The sequence below is a fragment of the Mustelus asterias genome, chromosome 12 (genome assembly GCF_964213995.1).
Source record: "Mustelus asterias chromosome 12, sMusAst1.hap1.1, whole genome shotgun sequence".
NCBI classification, from domain to species: Eukaryota; Metazoa; Chordata; class Chondrichthyes; order Carcharhiniformes; family Triakidae; genus Mustelus; species Mustelus asterias.
The window spans coordinates 55,862,538-55,879,177 of record NC_135812.1 but is presented as its reverse complement, the minus strand read 5'-3'; the positions used below and the strand labels follow the sequence as shown (position 1 = coordinate 55,879,177).

General features: G+C 48.4%; 1 protein-coding gene across 1 annotated transcript in view; it reads right to left on the bottom strand.

Moving 5' to 3' along the window:
* Positions 1-16,640, bottom strand: part of LOC144501473 (ras-related protein Rab-37) — a 359,260-nt gene that overhangs the window by 295,810 nt on the left and 46,810 nt on the right. The window contains exon 2 of the mRNA XM_078225254.1: positions 2,374-2,484. Within this exon, the coding sequence (XP_078081380.1) occupies positions 2,374-2,484 (111 nt within the window). The remainder of the gene's footprint in view (positions 1-2,373; positions 2,485-16,640) is intronic.

Sequence of the window (16,640 nt, the reverse complement as noted above, 5' to 3'; positions counted from 1 at the left end):
GACCCCGGGAGTGTGGAGAACCCGGGAGCACCGAGACCCCGGGAGTGCGGAGACCCCGGGAGTGTGGAGAACCCGGGAGCACCGAGACCCCGGGAGTGTGGAGACCCCGGGAGCACCGAGACCCTGGGAATGCGGAGACCCCGGGAGTGCGGAGACCCCGGGAGTGTGGAGAACTCGGGAGCACCGAGACCCCGGGACTGTAGAGACCCCGGGAGTGTGGAGAACCCGGGAGCACCGAGACCCCGGGAATGCAGAGACCCCGGGAGTGTGGAGAATCTGGGAGCACCGAGACCCCAGGAGTGCGGAGACCCCGGGGGTGTGGAGACCCCGGGGGTGCGGAGAACCCGGGACTGTTGCGATCCAGAGGCACCGAGATCCCGGGAGTGCGGAGACCCTGGGAGTGCGGAGACCTCGGGAGTGTGAAGAGCCTGGCAGTGCGGAGACCCCTGGTGTACACAGCTCCAGGGTCCCGGGTTCGATTCCCGGCTCGGGTCACTGTCTGTGTGGAGTTTGCACGTTCTCCTCGTGTCTGCGTGGGTTTCCTCCGGGTGCTCCGGTTTCCTCCCACAGTCCAAAGATGTGCGGGTTAGGTTGATTGACCAGGTTGAAAATTGCCCCTTAGAATCCTAAAATGCGTAGGTTAGAGGGATTAGCGGGTAAATATGTGGGGGTAGGGCCTGGTTGGGATTGTGGTCGGTGCAGACTCGATGGGCCGAATGGCCTCCTTCTGCACTGTAGGGTTTCTATGATTTCTATGATTTCTATGACCCCGGGCCTGCAGAGACCCCGGGAGTGTGGAGACCCGAGACTGTTGCGATCCGGGGGCACCGAGATCCCGGGAGTGCGGAGACCTCGGGAGTGTGAAGAACCTGGCAGTGCGGAGACCCCTGGTGTACCGAGACCCCCGGGCCTGCAGAGACCCCGGGAGTGCGGAGACCCGAGGCTGTTGAGACCCCGGGAGCACCGAGATTCTGGGAGTGTGGAGAATCCGGGAGTGTGGAGAATCCGGGAGTGTGGGGACCCCGGGACTGTGGAGACCCTGGGTTTGTGAAGACGCCGGGAGTGTGGAAACCCCGGGAGTGTGGGGACCCGGGAGCACTGAGAGCCCGGGAATATCAACATCTTCACCTCCTCATATCCTACAATCACTTTTGATTTGATTCGATTTGATTTGATGTATTATTGTCATATGTACAGTGAAAGGTATTGTTTCTTGCGTGCTATACAGACAGAGCATACCATTCATAGAAAAGGAATGGAGGGGGTTGTGGTGAACCATAGATGGTTACCACTATGGGTACTTGTACATATGTTACTCTTGTTACTGTTGGGGTTAGGGTTGGGGTGTTCCACCTGTTATTATTGTTTATGTGGTACACTCCGTTCGGCTCCGCCTTCTTACAGGAGTATAAAGGTCACTGCTACTTCCTAGTAGTCTTTAGTCTGGGATAATATTGTTAAGTAGTGTGCTCCTATTTGTCGTGAATAAAAGCCTTTATTCCCGGGTATGTCCTAGCCTCCCGTGTGAATCAATCGCGCATCAGGGGTGTAGTATGTCGTGTTCCAGTCATAGCTCGGGCGCAGCATTGTTGGAGAGTTTAAAAGAATTCGAATGAAGTTTGAGAACCTTGAAGGAGAGTAAAAGGTAGAACTACGACGTATGTTGGGCACAGCTTGCATGAAGGCGCCTCGCTCCAGCGGCATCTTGAAAAAAACCTTAGACTCACCTCCTGATCATCTTCTTTATTCAATCTCACTCCCTACATTATTGCATCTTTCTCAGTGCCCCGTCTTGAAGAAACCTATTGAAGTCCTTTGAGCTGTTTCAGCTTGTACTGTATTCCAAAACTTGCAGCATCCACTATCTCGAAAGACAATGTAGCAAGTACATGGAAACCCCCTCAACTGCTCATGTCCCTCCAAGCCACACACCTTCCTGGCTTGAACACACATCACTTTCCTTCATCATCACTGGATCAAAATCCTTAAGTTTCCTCTCACACAATGGAGCCACCTTCACCACATCGATTGCAGTGGCTCAGTGAGACAACACAGCCCATTGTCTGGAGGCAGCGAGGGATGGGCAGTGAATGCTGAGACATTGCCAGCGACACTGAGACCCATTGTAGCATATTTATAAAATAACCTTTATTACATTTCTCATCTGAAGAGCTCAATGTTATCAACAATTTGCTGTTTTTCCAGCAGCAACATCAAACCATCGACTATCAGCGTATGAGTACAAACTGAACATGACAAACTACAGATTACCAACTGTATTTCTCAGATTGTTTCTTATCCTGAGACACTCTGGAATAAACAAAAACAGCTGCAGCTTCTGCCAGAACAGTGAACAGAAAACCAGGAACTTACTGTGAATCCGATTCCCACAGTCGCAGAGAATGATCCCGGAATGAACTTTCCTTGGTCAAACTGCACTAACAGTGATGTCTTTCCAACGCCACTGTCACCCACCAGGATAGTCTGTGGAGAAAGAAAATGAATTTGAGAATCAGTGATGGCATTGACTCGCTTACATGTTTGATTCCCAATGATCCAGATGTTTATAGCAGGCCTGGGCAGGGTTATGGTCTTGGGGACATGTGTCGGAGGTGCTGGTGTTCAAGGTGAAGGGAGGGATAGTGGGCAAGAACAATCTGAGTGAATGGTGGGAGGTGTCATGGAATCATAGAATCCCTACAGTGCAGAAAGAGGCCATTCGGCCCATCAAGCCTGCACCGACAACAATCCTACCCAAGCCCTATCCCCGTAACACCACGTATTTACCCTGCCAATCCCCTTTAGGTAAAGTGGGAATGTTGGATGTGTTGGGTCTGGTTGCAATCGGATGTGTGGCTAGATCTGGCAACGATTGGTGATGGCCTTGGGATGTAGGATCCCAGCTTAAGAATGTAGATATGTTTGAAGAAAAGGAATATAAACATACACATATAAGAAATGGGAGGAGGAGCAGGGCATTTGCTCCTTTGAACTTGCTCTGCTATTCGATAGGATCATGGCTAATTTTCTACATTAAATCCAGTTTCCCACACTATTGCCATATCTCTTAGAACACAAAAACCTATCAACTTCCATCTTGATATTCAATAACTGAGTGTCCATAGCTCTCTGAGGGAGATGATCCCAAAAATGAACAATCTTTTGAGCAAAGATATCTCTCTTTATCTCACTCTAAAATGGCTGCCCACTTACTCTGAGACGTTTCCCCCAATATCCTGAAAGAGGACAATGCGGGGGAGGGCGGTTTTGGCAGAAATTGTGCTGAAATGGGGTAGCTGTGGGGGGCGCTGCTCAGGGGTCACTAGGAGCGCTGGATGGAGCTGGTGGGGTGGTGGGGGTGGGTGAAGGCTATAAGCAGTGGCAGAGGAGACTGGGGTATGTGAAAAGTTTATTAAGTTTATTTATTGGTCACAAGTAAGGCTTACATTAACACTGCAATGAAGTTACTGTGAAATTCCCTTTGTCACCACATTCCGGTGCCTGTTTTGGGTCAATGCACCGAACCAGCACGTCTTTCAGACTATGGGAGGAAACCGGAGCATCCGGAGGAAATCCATGCACAGACAGTGACCCAAGCCGGGAATCGAACTTGGGTCCCTAGTGCTGTGAGGCAGCAGTGCTAACCACTGTGCCACCTGTGAGAGGTGCCGATGAGGCTGGGCCATCAGCAATGCCAGGGTAGGGGAGAGGTTTTGTGAGCAGAGTTAGAGATGCTTTACAGGCGGCATGGTGGCATAGTGGTTAGCACTGCTGCCTCACAGCGCCAGGGACCCGGGTTCGATTCCCAGCTTGGGTCACTGTCTGTGTGGAGTTTGCACATTCTCCCCGTGTCTGCGTGGGTTTCCTCCGGGTGCTCCGGTTTCCTCCCACAGTCCAAAGATGTGCAGGCTAGGTGGATTGGCCATGCTAAATTGACCCTTAGTGCCCCAAGATGTGTAGGTTAGGGGGATTAGTGGAATGAATACATGGGGTCACGGGGATGGGGCGGAGGTGGGCCTGGGTAAGATGCTCTGTTGGAGAGTCGATGCAGACACGATGGGCTGAATGGCCTCCTCCTGCACTATAGAGGTTCAATGGTTCTAGGTTTGCTGCAATGTTAGCAGCAGCGTCGTTGTGACAAGTCAGAGCTTGCAGGTTGCTGTGTGGATCAGCTCTCGCAGTTACAGTGCAATTGTGATCCTCAATAGTGAAAATCTACTGGGACCTGAGGATCTGTATCAATGGGCTAAAACTTACCAAAACAGGGCAGAGTGTTGTTTCCAGTTGGAAAACTGGCAATTTTTTCTCCAGAGAAACACGCCGGTTTTTTCTCCAGATTTCTGCCAGTCATACAGGGGGCGGGGCCTCAACATGCTGGCAAAAACCTAGCTGCTCAGAGATTGGGGTGCTAGGTTAAATGGTGCCTCAATCAGAACCGGAATAAACCATCCCCATGCTGCCCAGGGACCCCCCTCATTCCCCATCACTGATAAGAGTTGGCACTTCTCTTATCCCCCTGATCCTTGGCCTCTGCACCCGCCCCCCCCCCCCCCCCCACCGATCCTTGGCTCCTTCTCCCCACTTCCCGTATTGTCTGGGCTGGCACCCCCCCCCAGCCACGAGGCTCCAACTGGGGCCCACCCCATGGCACAGGTTGGTACTGCCAAGTTGGCATTGGTATGGTGCTAACCTGGCGATTTTAATCTGTATAAGAAATCTCACAACACCCGGTTAAAGTCCAACAGGTTTATTTGGTAGCAAAAGCCACTAGCGTTCGGAGCGCTGCCCCTTCGTCAGGTGAGTGGGAGTTCTGTTCACAAACAGGGCATATAAAGACAAAAACTCAATTTACAAAATAATGATTGGAATGCGAGTCTTTACAGGTAATCAAGTCTTAAAGGTACAGACAATGTGAGTGGAGAGAGCGTTAAGCACAGGTTAAAGAGATGTGTAGTGTTTCCAGACAGGACAGTTAGTGAGATTTTGCAAGCCCAGGCAAGTCGTGGGGGTTACAGATAGTGTGACATGAACCCAAGATCCCGGTTGAGGCCGTCCTCATGTGTGCGGAACCTGGCTATCAGTCTCTGCTCAGTGACTCTGCGTTGTCGTGTGTCGTGAAGGCCGCCTTGGAGAACGCTTACCCAAAGATCAGAGGCCGAATGCCCGTGACTGCTGAAGTGCTCCCCAGCAGGAAGAGAACAGTCTTGCCTGGTGATTGTCGAGCGGTGTTCATTCATCCGTTGTTGTAGCGTCTGCATGGTCTCCCCAATGTACCATGCCTCGGGACATCCTTTCCTGCAGCGTATCAGGTAGACAATGTTGGCCGAGTTGCAAGAGTAGGTACCGTGTACCTGGAGGATGGTGTTCTCACGTGAGATGATGGCATCCGTGTTGATGATCCGGCACGTCTTGCAGAGGTTGCTGTGGCAGGGTTGCGTGAGTTCCACATCAATTTTAATCTGTGCCAAGGGGCAGCACCAAGGGGCAGTGCCAGACCACTGTCTGGCTATGTCCCACTCCCCTGGGAGTTATACTTACCTTTGCTCCCGAGGAGACCCCCACACAACAAGTTCACATCGTCAGTGAAGGGGTGGGGAAGATCCAAAACCGCAAACTCACCAGTGAGATTGGTGACGTCCAGATCTTGAGCCACACCGGCTTTCATGAGGATGGCAAGATCACCCCTATAAGTTTCAATTAAATCACATTCTCCCACCGCTCTCAGGTTCAGGACAGCCAGAAACAAACACTTTGTACAAGTTTCACAATGTGAACTCACAGCACGCAGCGACAACAACTCGAATGTATATACAGGCAGTCCCCGGGTTACGAACGAGTTCCGTTTTTAAGTCTGTCTGTAAGTCGAATTTGTATGTAAGTCGGAACAGTTACGTATGGTTCACATCTAGCGTCAATTAGTCAAATGTTTGCCTTCGTATATAGTATATATTTACCTAAAACATCTTAAATATAATAATACAGTAATAATAATAATAAATGGCGACAACGGCGTGGCGTTGTTCTCCCTCGGGCCGACGAACCGCTGAAAACGCACAGTGTTTTGAACGTCGCGCAATGTAGTCCGCCCGTTCGTTAGTACATTGTATGTAACTCGATTTTTTTAAATAATAGGTTTTACGGAGGTCGGTACGTAAGTACGGGCGTTCGTAAGTCGGGCGTTCGTAACCCGGGGACTGCCTGTAGTGCCTTTCATGTAAAAAAACATAACAAGGTACTTCAGAGAATATGGAGAGAAATAGGATTAAAACCTCCATTTATACAACCTCTTTTATTATTTCAGCACACCCCAAAGCACATCACAGTCAATTAGTTATTACAATGTCGTAAACTATAAGACATAGGAACAGGAATAGATCCAATGTTCCTCATGTCCACTTTTCTGCCCTTTCCCTTACTGATCAAAAATCTATCTATCTCAGCCTGAAATATACAGAAGAATTCTGCCTCTACTGCTCTCTGTAGCAAAGAGCTCCGAAGACTCACAACCCTCAGAGAAGAAATTTCTCCTCACCTCAGTCTTAAATTGGTGCCCCTTTATTCTGAGACTATGCCCTCTTGTCCTAGATTCCCCCATGATGGGAAACATCCTCTCAGCATTTACCCTGTCAAGCCCCTTAAGAATCTTGTACGTTTGAGTGAGATCATCTCTCATTCTTCTAAAATCCAATGAGTAGAGTCCCAACCTGTTTAACCTTTCCTCATAAGACAATCCCTCCACACTGGGGATCATCCGAGTGAACATTCTCTGAACTGTTTCCAATGAAATAATGGGCAGAATTTTCCCAAAACATAAGTGTTGAACGAGGGAGAAAACAGGAGTGTTCCATGCCAGTCTCAGAGGCACGCTCTGCATCGCAATGAAAGAGCCTCCATGTGAATCACAACATAATGGAACCTCCAGGTGCCTGACTCGCCCTAGGTAACCGTGGCTGTGCACCGGTAACAAGCGGGAGCTGCATTTAAACACTAACGATAGACTCACAGTAGGTCACGCCAGGAAGATGGCACCAGGTAGAGCAGTCAAGTGTTTTACAGTGGGAGAGCAGGGATGGCTGCTGGACACCATGAAGGGCCATCTCCTTCCCCCAAGATGGGTGGCAGCCACGGAGTCAGGCCGGCAATGCAGCTGGGAAGTGATGGTCGTGGCAGTCAGTGACACACACTGGCATGGACGACTGAGGGCAGAAAGAAACTGAACAATTGCACTCAGGCAGCAAGGGTGTGTCCATCCTGTCCTGCAATCAGCCTCGTCCACCAGGCCTGGAACATCCACACTGACCCTCTCTGACACCCTGCGGTCTCCCAGCTCCCGGCCCCCCCAGCACCTTCCTCCAACCCCTCTGGCACTGCCTGTCACAAACCCTGCCTGCTGAGGCACAGTGCTAACGTACGCCAGCAGATTGCCCCCACCCCCAACAGCCCCAACACTCCACACCCTTCCAGCCATCAGTCTTTCAATCCTCCCCCTCCCCTGCCTTGAGACTGGCCTGTCAGGAGTGCGCGCCCCCCCCCCTCCCCCCACACACCCCACAGTGACCCCGTTGACATTCCCAGCTGGAAGACTTGTGGAAACCTCCAAGCAAAGCGCCTACCACTCGACAGCGGCACTGCACGCAGTGTCCACCAGCACAGATACCGTCAGCTCGGTGGGACATGTTAGTGGCGAGGTTTCTGGGGCACTTCCTGGTGAGGACCACACAACTGTTGATGTATATCAAGTGGAAGCGGGAATGTCCGAGGGCTCGGGCAGGCGGAGGTGCCGGGCCGCTGGGATCAGTTCTCCAGAAGTTGCTGGAGATGCAGAAGCAGAGCCGGGGAGTTGCAGGAGAGGCTCTCAGCAACATTGCAGCAACTGCGAGGCTGTTTGGAGGAGTTACAGAAGGTGGTGCCCAGACCAACACCGCAAGGGTGGCTACTGCAGTGGAAAGCCTGGGGCAGGAAATGGTTGGTATGGGTGGCAGGGTCCAAGGCGTGGTTGAGTCTCAGAGGACCATGTTGAGGGCCTCTGGAGCTTGGTCCTGTCTCACAGCTCTATTGATGAGGGATCTAGAGCTTGCTCCAGACTCAGGGCTGAAGCTGAGAACTCACACCGTGGGGCAGATGCAGTTGGGCCTCCAGGATTGGTAGCACCAAGTGATGCCGAGGCCTCTGGAGCTCACTCCAGCTGCCCTGCCATCCCATGGAGAGTTTGAGGGGCTGACGGACACCCTGAGGGAGAAGTAAATGCTGGAGCCCCTGCCGAGGCCATTCACCCAGGAGAGTCCAGCCGTATCCAAACCTTATTAGTCACAAGTAGGCTTATGCTAACAATGCAATGATGTTACTGTGAAAATCCCAAAGTCGCCACACTCTGGCACCTGTTCGGGTACACTGAGGGAGAATTTAGCATGGCCAATGCACCTAACCAGCACATTTTTGGACTGTGGGAGGAAACTGGAGCATCCAGAGGAAACCCACGCAGACACGGGAAGAATGTGCAAACTCCACACAGACAGTCACCCAAGCCAGGAATCAAACCCGGGTCTCTGGAGCTGTGAGGCAGCAGTGCTAACCATTGTGACACCGTGCCGTGATATTAAAATCCAGTCAACCTCATGCTAATAAGTTTTGTGCCCTTTCTGGGCACAAAGCGGTTGGCGCCATTCGAAAGGGGCTAGGAAGGAAGCAAACTGTTAGGTGCTGGGCGCGAATTGGATTTTTTGCATCACACACTATTTTCCCAGCTGACCACGCTGATTGATGGGCGCAGCAAGGTGGTAAGATCGTGCCTAATATCTTTCTTTAAATAAGGGGACCAAAACTGCTCTCAGTGCTCCAGATGTGGTCTCACCAGTACTTTGTACAGTTGCAGCGACACATCCCTGCTCTTATACACCAACCCCCTTGAAATGGCCAACATTCCATTATTCTTCCTGATTTTCTGCCGTACCTGTGTGTGAGCTTTCTGTGTTTCGTGCACAAGTTCTCCCAAGTCCTTTTGTGTTGCAGCTTTCTGCAGTTTTCCTCCATTTGAATAATACTCTGTTCTTTTGTTCTCCCTTCCAAAATGAACAACTTCGCATTTTCCCACGTTATACTCCCATTTGCCAACATTTTGCCCACGTACTTAACATATCAATATCTGTTTGTAAACTGTTTGTATCTGTGGAAGGATTAGATTTAAGAGAACATAGACTGCAGCAAAACTAGCAGAAAGGGTTAAAGCTGCAGCCAGGCTGAAGTATTAAAGCTTACTGCAGGAAGACAACTGTGAGTAACCACCCCACCCACCCCCAGATAGGACCAGACAACCACACACCAGGTGGTAGGTACTGGAGATAGTAACAACAATGGAGATCCAAGGTGCTGTTTACCAAGACTCCCCCATGTCTGGGAAAATGCATAAAGTCTTTGTCCCCTGAGTAACTCTAATCAAAAACCAACGTCATGGTTGAAGTGATGATAGTGTAGTAATTAATAAATTTACATGTCAGAAGGAGCTTATAATGATTTCATATCACACAGAAGTAGAAACAATCAACACAGGAGATAAAGGGGAAACAGTACAAAAATAACATCACCGGGACGATTGAAACAACATTGTGTGAGATGGTCTAATCAGCAAAACAGGACCACAGATCCCATCATCAATCACAAGTATAGTTCTGTAACTAAAAAAGCTGAACTAACAAATAATGGCCCAATCGGAACATTGAATGCACACATTGTAACAGGAAATAGTATAAGAATGCTGTTTGAATCCACCTGAGCAGAGTCACTCAGAAGAATAGCCCTGAGTTGTTTCTCTAGGTGCACTCCCGTATATACAGTACAAGCTTGAATAAACCTCTTGTTGAAACTCCATATGGTCTCAAAGACTCCACTTGTTTGATCCCTCCAACAGTATCCCTCTCGCAACTTGCCTTTCCATCTATTTTTGTGTCATCTGCAAATTTGGCTACAGTACATTCACTTCCTTCCTCCAAGTCATTAACATATATTGTGAACAGTTGCGGTCTCAGCACTGATCCCTGTGGTTACAGGTCACCAACCTGAAAAAGAACCCCTTATCCCGACTCGCAGTTTTCTCCCCATTCGTCAATTTTCTATCCATGTCAATATACTACCTCCAACATCATGGGCTCTTATCTTATGACTTAACTTTTTGTCAGGTACCTTATCAGATGCCTTCTGGAAGTCCAAATACAACACATCTACTGGTTTCCTCTACCCACACTGGTTGAGACTTCCTTGAAAAACACTAATATATTAGTCAGATCCGATTTAGCTTTCATGAAGCCACACTGACTCTGCTTGATTAGATTACGATTCTCCAAATGCGCTGCTATCACTTCCTTAATAATTGATTCCAACATTTTTGCAATGATGGATGTTAGGCTAATTGGCCTGTTGTTGCCTCCCTCCCTTTTTGTATAGAGGTGTCACAGTGGCAGTTTGCCAATTCTCCAGAACTTTTCCAGAATCCAAGGATTTTTGGAAAATTACAACCAATGCATCCACTATCATGGCAGCTGCTACTTTTAGGATCCTAGGATACAAGCCATCAGGGCCAGGGAACCTATGTGCCTCCAGCCCCATTAGTTTGTCTAATTTTACTGTTCTAGTGATGGTGATGGTACTTAATTCCTCCACCGTATTCTTTAGTATTAATGGATTACATGCTGCTGGGCAGCTCAGTGATGAAGTGGAGATGCCGGTGTTGGACTGTGGTAAGCACAGTAAGAAGTCTCACAACACCAGGTTAAAGTCCAACTGGTTTATTTGGTAGCACAAGCCACTAGCTTTCAGAGCGCTGCTCCTTCATCGGGTGAGTGGGAGTTGTGTTCACAAACAGGGCATATATAGACACAAACTCAATTTACAAGATAATGGTTGGAATGCGAGTCTTTACAGGCAATCAAGTCTTAAAGGTACAAATAGTGTGAATGGAGAGAGCGTTAAGCACAGGTTAAAGAGATGTGTATTGTCTCCAGCCAGGACAGTTCGTGAGATTTTGCAAGCCCAGGCAAGTCATGGGGGTTACAGACAGAGTGATATGAACCCAAGATCCCGGTTGAGGCTGTCCTCGTGTGTGCAGAACTTGGCTATCAGTTTCTGCTCAGCGATACTGTGTTGTTGTGTGTCGTGAAAGCCACCTAGGAGAACTCTTACCCTTACTTCTTACTTTACGCTTACTTCTTCGGATAAGCGTAAAGGTCTATGGCATAAGAACATAAGAACATAAGAAATAGGAGCAGGAGTAGGCCATCTAGCCCCTCGAGCCTGCCCCGCCATTCAATAAGATCATGGCTGATCTGAAGTGAATCAGTTCCACTTACCCGCCTGTTCCCCATAACCCTTAATTCCCTTACCGATCAGAAATCCATCTATCCGTGACTTAAACATATGCAACGAGGTAGCCTCCACCACTTCAGTGGGCAGAGAATTCCAGAGATTCACCATCCTCAGAGAGAAGAAGTTCCTCCTCAACTCTGTCCTAAACTGACCCCCCTTTATTTTGAGGCTGTGCCCTCTAGTTCTGGTTTCCTTTCTAAGTGGAAAGAATCTCTCCACTTCTACCCTATCCAGCCCCTTCATTATCTTATATGCCTCTATAAGATCACCCCTCAGCCTTCTAAACTCCAACGAGTACAAACCTAATCTGCTCAATCTCTCCTCATAATCTACACCCCTCATCTCTGGTATCAACCTGGTGAACCTTCTCTGCACTCCCTCCAAGGCCAATATATCCTTTCGCAAGTAAGGGGACCAAAACTGCACACAGTATTCCAGCTGCGGCCTCACCAATGCCTTGTACAGATGCAGCAAGACTTCTCTGCTTTTATATTCTATCCCCCTCGCGATAAATGCCAACATCCCATTTGCCTTCTTGATCACCTATTGTACTTGCAGACTGAGTTTTTGTGACTCATGTACAAGGACCCCCAGGTCCCTTTGCACAGTAGCATGTTGTAATTTTTTTCCATTTAAATAATAATCCAATTTGCTATTATTTCTTCCAAAGTGAATAACCTCGCATTTGCCAACGTTATACTCCATCTGCCAGATCCTCGCCCACTCACTCAGCCTATTCAAATCTCTCTGCAGACCTTCCGCTTCCTCCACGCAATTCACTTTCCCACTTATCTTCGTGTTGTCAGCAAACTTTGTTACCCTACACTCAGTCCCCTCCTCCAGATAATCTATGTAAATAGTAAACAGTTGAGGCTCCAGTACCGATCCCTGCGGTCACCATCCCTCTAGTCACCATCTGCCAACCAGAAAAGCACCCATTTATTCCAACTCTCTGCTTCCTGTTGGATAGCCAATCCCCAATACACGCTAACACCCTACCCCCAACTCCGTGTGCCCCAATCTTCTGCAGCAACCTTTTGTGAGGCACCTTATCGAATGCCTTTTGGAAATCCAAAAACACCACATCTACCGGTTCCCCTCTGTCAACCGCAGTAGTCACATCTTCATAAAAATCCAGTAAGTTCGTCAAACACGACTTTCCTCTCATGAATCCATGCTGTGTCTGCTTGATCGAACCATTCTTATCCAGATGGCCCGCTATTTCTTCTTTAATGATGGATTCCAGCATTTTCCCAACTACAGACGTTAAGCTAACCGGACTGTAGTTACCCGCCTTTTGTCTACTTCCTTTTTTAAACAGCGGCGTAACAGTAGCCGTTTTCCAATCAGCTGGCACTACCCCAGAGTCCAGCGAATTTTGATAAATAACCACTAACGCATCCGCTATTACCTCTGACATTTCTTTCAGTACCCTGGGATGCATTCCATCCGGGCCCGGGGACTTGTTCACCTTCAGTCCCATTAGTCTACCAAGCACTGCCTCTCTCGTAACAATAATTGTATTGAGTACCTCTCCTCCTACCAACACTCGATCGTTAATATTCGGTAAACTATTTGTGTCTTCCACCGTGAAGACCGACACAAAAAACCTATTTAAAGTCTCAGCCATTCCCTTGTTTTTCACTATTAAATCCCCCCTCTCGTCCTCCAAGGGTCCAACATTCACTCTAGCCACTTTTTATATATTTGTAAAAACTTTTACTATTATTTTTTATGGAAACGTATGGAAGGTCTAATACAGATAGGAAATATAAAGTAAATGGCAGAACCATGTTTCAGAAAGGACAGAGAGGGAGACAGAAGACGGGGGGGGGAGTGGCACTGCTGATCAGGGATAGTGTCACAGCTGTAGAGAAGGTGGACGCCGTGGAGGGGTTGTCTACGGAGTCTCTGTGGGTGGAAGTTCGGAGCGGGAAGGGGTCGATAACTTTGCTGGGTGTTTTCTATAGGCCACCCAATAGTAACAGGGCTGTTGAGAAGCAGATAGGGAAACAGATCCTGGAGAGATGTAGTAATCACAGTAAGAGTTTTAACAACACCAGGTTAAAGTCCAACAGGTTTATTTGGTAGCAAATGCCATTAGCTTTCGGAGCGCTGCTCCTTTGTCAGATGGAGAGGATAAAGAGATGTAGTAATAATGCCTTAGATCAGCACGAGATGTAGTAATAACAGGGTTGTCGTGATGGGAGACTTTAATTTCCCAAACGTCGATTGGAATATCCCTAGGGTAAGGGGTTTGGATGGGGAGGAGTTTGTGAGGTGTGTTCAGGAGGGTTTCCTGACACAGCATGTGGATAAACCTATAAGAGGAGAGGCTGTACTCAATTTGGTACTGGCTAATGAGCCTGGACAGGTGTCGAATCTCTCAGTGGGGGAGCATCTTGGGGATAGTGATCATAACTCTATCTCCTTTACGCTAACATTGGAAAGAGATAGGATCAGGCAAGCTAGGAAAGTGCTTATCTGGAGTAAGGGGAAATATGAAGCCATCAGGCAGGAGATTAGAGGCGTAAATTGGAAGGAGGTATTCTCGAGGGAAAGTACCAAAGTAAGGTGGCAGATTTTCAAGGATTGTTTGTCTGGAGTTCTACATGACAACGTTCGACATTAAGAAAGAGGATGTGTTGGAAATTTTGAATAGCATCAAGATAGATAAGTCGCCGGGACTGGATGGGATGTACCCCAGGTTACTGTTTTGGTAGGTTACAGGAACATTGGTGCACAAAAGCTGTGCTGAACCTAGTCAAAAGGAAAAGGAAAGCGTACAATAGGTTCAGAGAGCTAGGCGATGATGGGGATCTAGATGAGTATATGGCTTGTAGGAAGGGACTTAAGAAGGAAATTAGGAGAGCCAGAAGGGGTCACGAGAAGGCCTTGGCAGGTAAGATTAAGGAGAACCCTAAGGCGTTCTATAAATATGTGAAGAGTAAAAGGATGAGATGTGAAGGAATAGGACCTATAAAATGTGAAGGTGAGAAAGTCTGTACGGAACCAGAAGAAATAGCAGAGGTGCTTAATGAATACTTTACCTCGGTATTCACGATGGAAAAAGACCTGGGTGGTTGTACCACAGGATTGCGGCGGACTGAGAAGATTGAGTTTGTCGACATTAAGAAAGAGGATGTGTTGGAAATTTTGAATAGCATCAAGATAGATAAGTCGCCGGGACTGGATGGGATGTACCCCAGGTTACTGTGGGAGGTGAGGGAAGAGATTGCAGAGCCTCTGGCGATGATCTTTGCGTCGTTGATGGAGATGGGAGAGGTTCCAGAGGATTGGAGGATTGCGGATGTGGTTCCTATATTCAAGAAAGGGAATAGGGATAGCCCAGGAAATTACCGACCGGTGAGTGGTTGGTAAGTTGATGGAGAAGATCCTGAGGGACATGATTTATGAACATTTAGAGAAGTTTAGTATGCTCAAAAGTAGTCAGCACGGCTTTGTCAAAGGCAAATCGTGCCTTACGAGCCTGGAGGAGTTATTTGAAAATGTGACTAAACACGTTGACGAAGGAAAAGCGGTAGATGTGGTTTACATGGACTTCAGCAAGGCGTTCGATAAGGTCCCCCATACAAGACTTCTCTAGAAAGTGAGAGGGCATGGGATCCAAGGGGCTGTTGCCTTGTGGATCCAGAACTGGCTTGCCTGCAGAAGGTAGAGAGTGGTTGTAGATGGGTCGTTTTCTGAATGGAGGTTGGTCACCAGTGGAGTGCCCCAGGGATCTGTTCTGGGACCCTTGCTGTTTGTCATTTTCATAAATGACCTGGATGAGGAAGTGGAGGGATGGGTTGGTAAGTTTGCCGACGACACGAAGGTTGCTGGTGTTGTGGATAGTTTGGAGGGATGTCAGAAGCTGCAGCGTGACATAGATAGGATGCAAGACTGGGTGGAGAAGTGGCAGATGGACTTCAACCCGGATAAATGTATAGTGGTACATTTGGGCAGGTCAAATGGGACGAAGGAGTATAATATCAAGGGTAAGACTCTTAGCAGTGTAGAGGATCAGAAGGACCTTGGGGTCCGGGTCCATAGGACTCTAAAATCGGCTTCGCAGGTAGAGGAGGTGGTTAAGAAGGTGTATGGTGAGCTGGCCTTCATCAATCGAGGGATTGAGTTTCGGAGTCGGGAGATAATGATGCAGCTTTATAAGACCCTCGTCAGACCCCACTCAGAGTACTGTGCTCAGTTCTGGTCGCCTCATTACAGGCAGGATGTAGAAATTATTGAAAGGGTGCAGAGAAGATTTACAAGGATGTTGCCTGGATTGGTTGGCATGCCTTATGAGGATACGTTGAGGGAGCTCGGCCTTTTCTCCTTGGAGAGACGAAGGATGAGAGGTGACCTGATAGAGGTGTACAAGATGTTGAGAGGTATAGATCGGGTGGATTCTCAGAGGCTTTTTCCCAGGGCTGAAATGGCTGCTACGAGAGGACACAGGTTTAAGGCGCTGGGGAGTAGGTACAGAGGAGATGTCAGGGGTAAGTTTTTCACTCAGAGGGGGGTGGGTGAATGGAATCGGCTGCCGTCAATGGTGGTGGAGGCAAACTCGATAGGGTCTTTTAAGAGACTTCTGGATGAGTACATGAGACTTAATAGGATTGAGGGTTAGAGGTAAGCCTATATATAGGCCCAGGTAGGTAGGGACATGACCGGCGCAACTTGTGGGCCGAAGGGCCTGTTTTGTGCTGTAGTTTTTCTATGTTCTAACCCTTAAGAGTATTGATAGGCAAAGGGATCTGGGTGTACAGGTATACAGGTCATTGAAAGTGGCAATGCAGGTGGAGAAGGCGTCAAGAAGGCATACAGCATGCTTGCCTTCATCAGCCGGTGCATTGAATTTAAAAATTGGCAAGTCATGTTGCAGCTTTATAAAACTTTAGTTAGGCCGCATTTGGAATATAGTGTTCAATTCTGGTCGCCACACTACCAGAAGGATGTGGAGGCTTTGGAGAGGGTACAGAAAAGATTTACCAGGATGTTGCCTGGTATGGAGGGCATTAGCTATGAGGAGCGGTGGGAGAAACTTGTTTTCTTCTCACTGGAACAATAAAGGTTGAAGGGCGACCTGATAGAAGTCTACAAGATTATGAGGGACATATACGGACTGGATAGTCAAAAGTTTTTTCCCAGGGTGAAAGAGTCAATTACGAGGGGGTATAGGTTTAAGGAGCGAGGGGTAAGGTTTAAAGGAGATGAACGAGGCAAGTTTTTTACACAGAGGGTGATGGGTGCCTGGAACTCGCTGCTGGGGCAGGTAGTGGAAG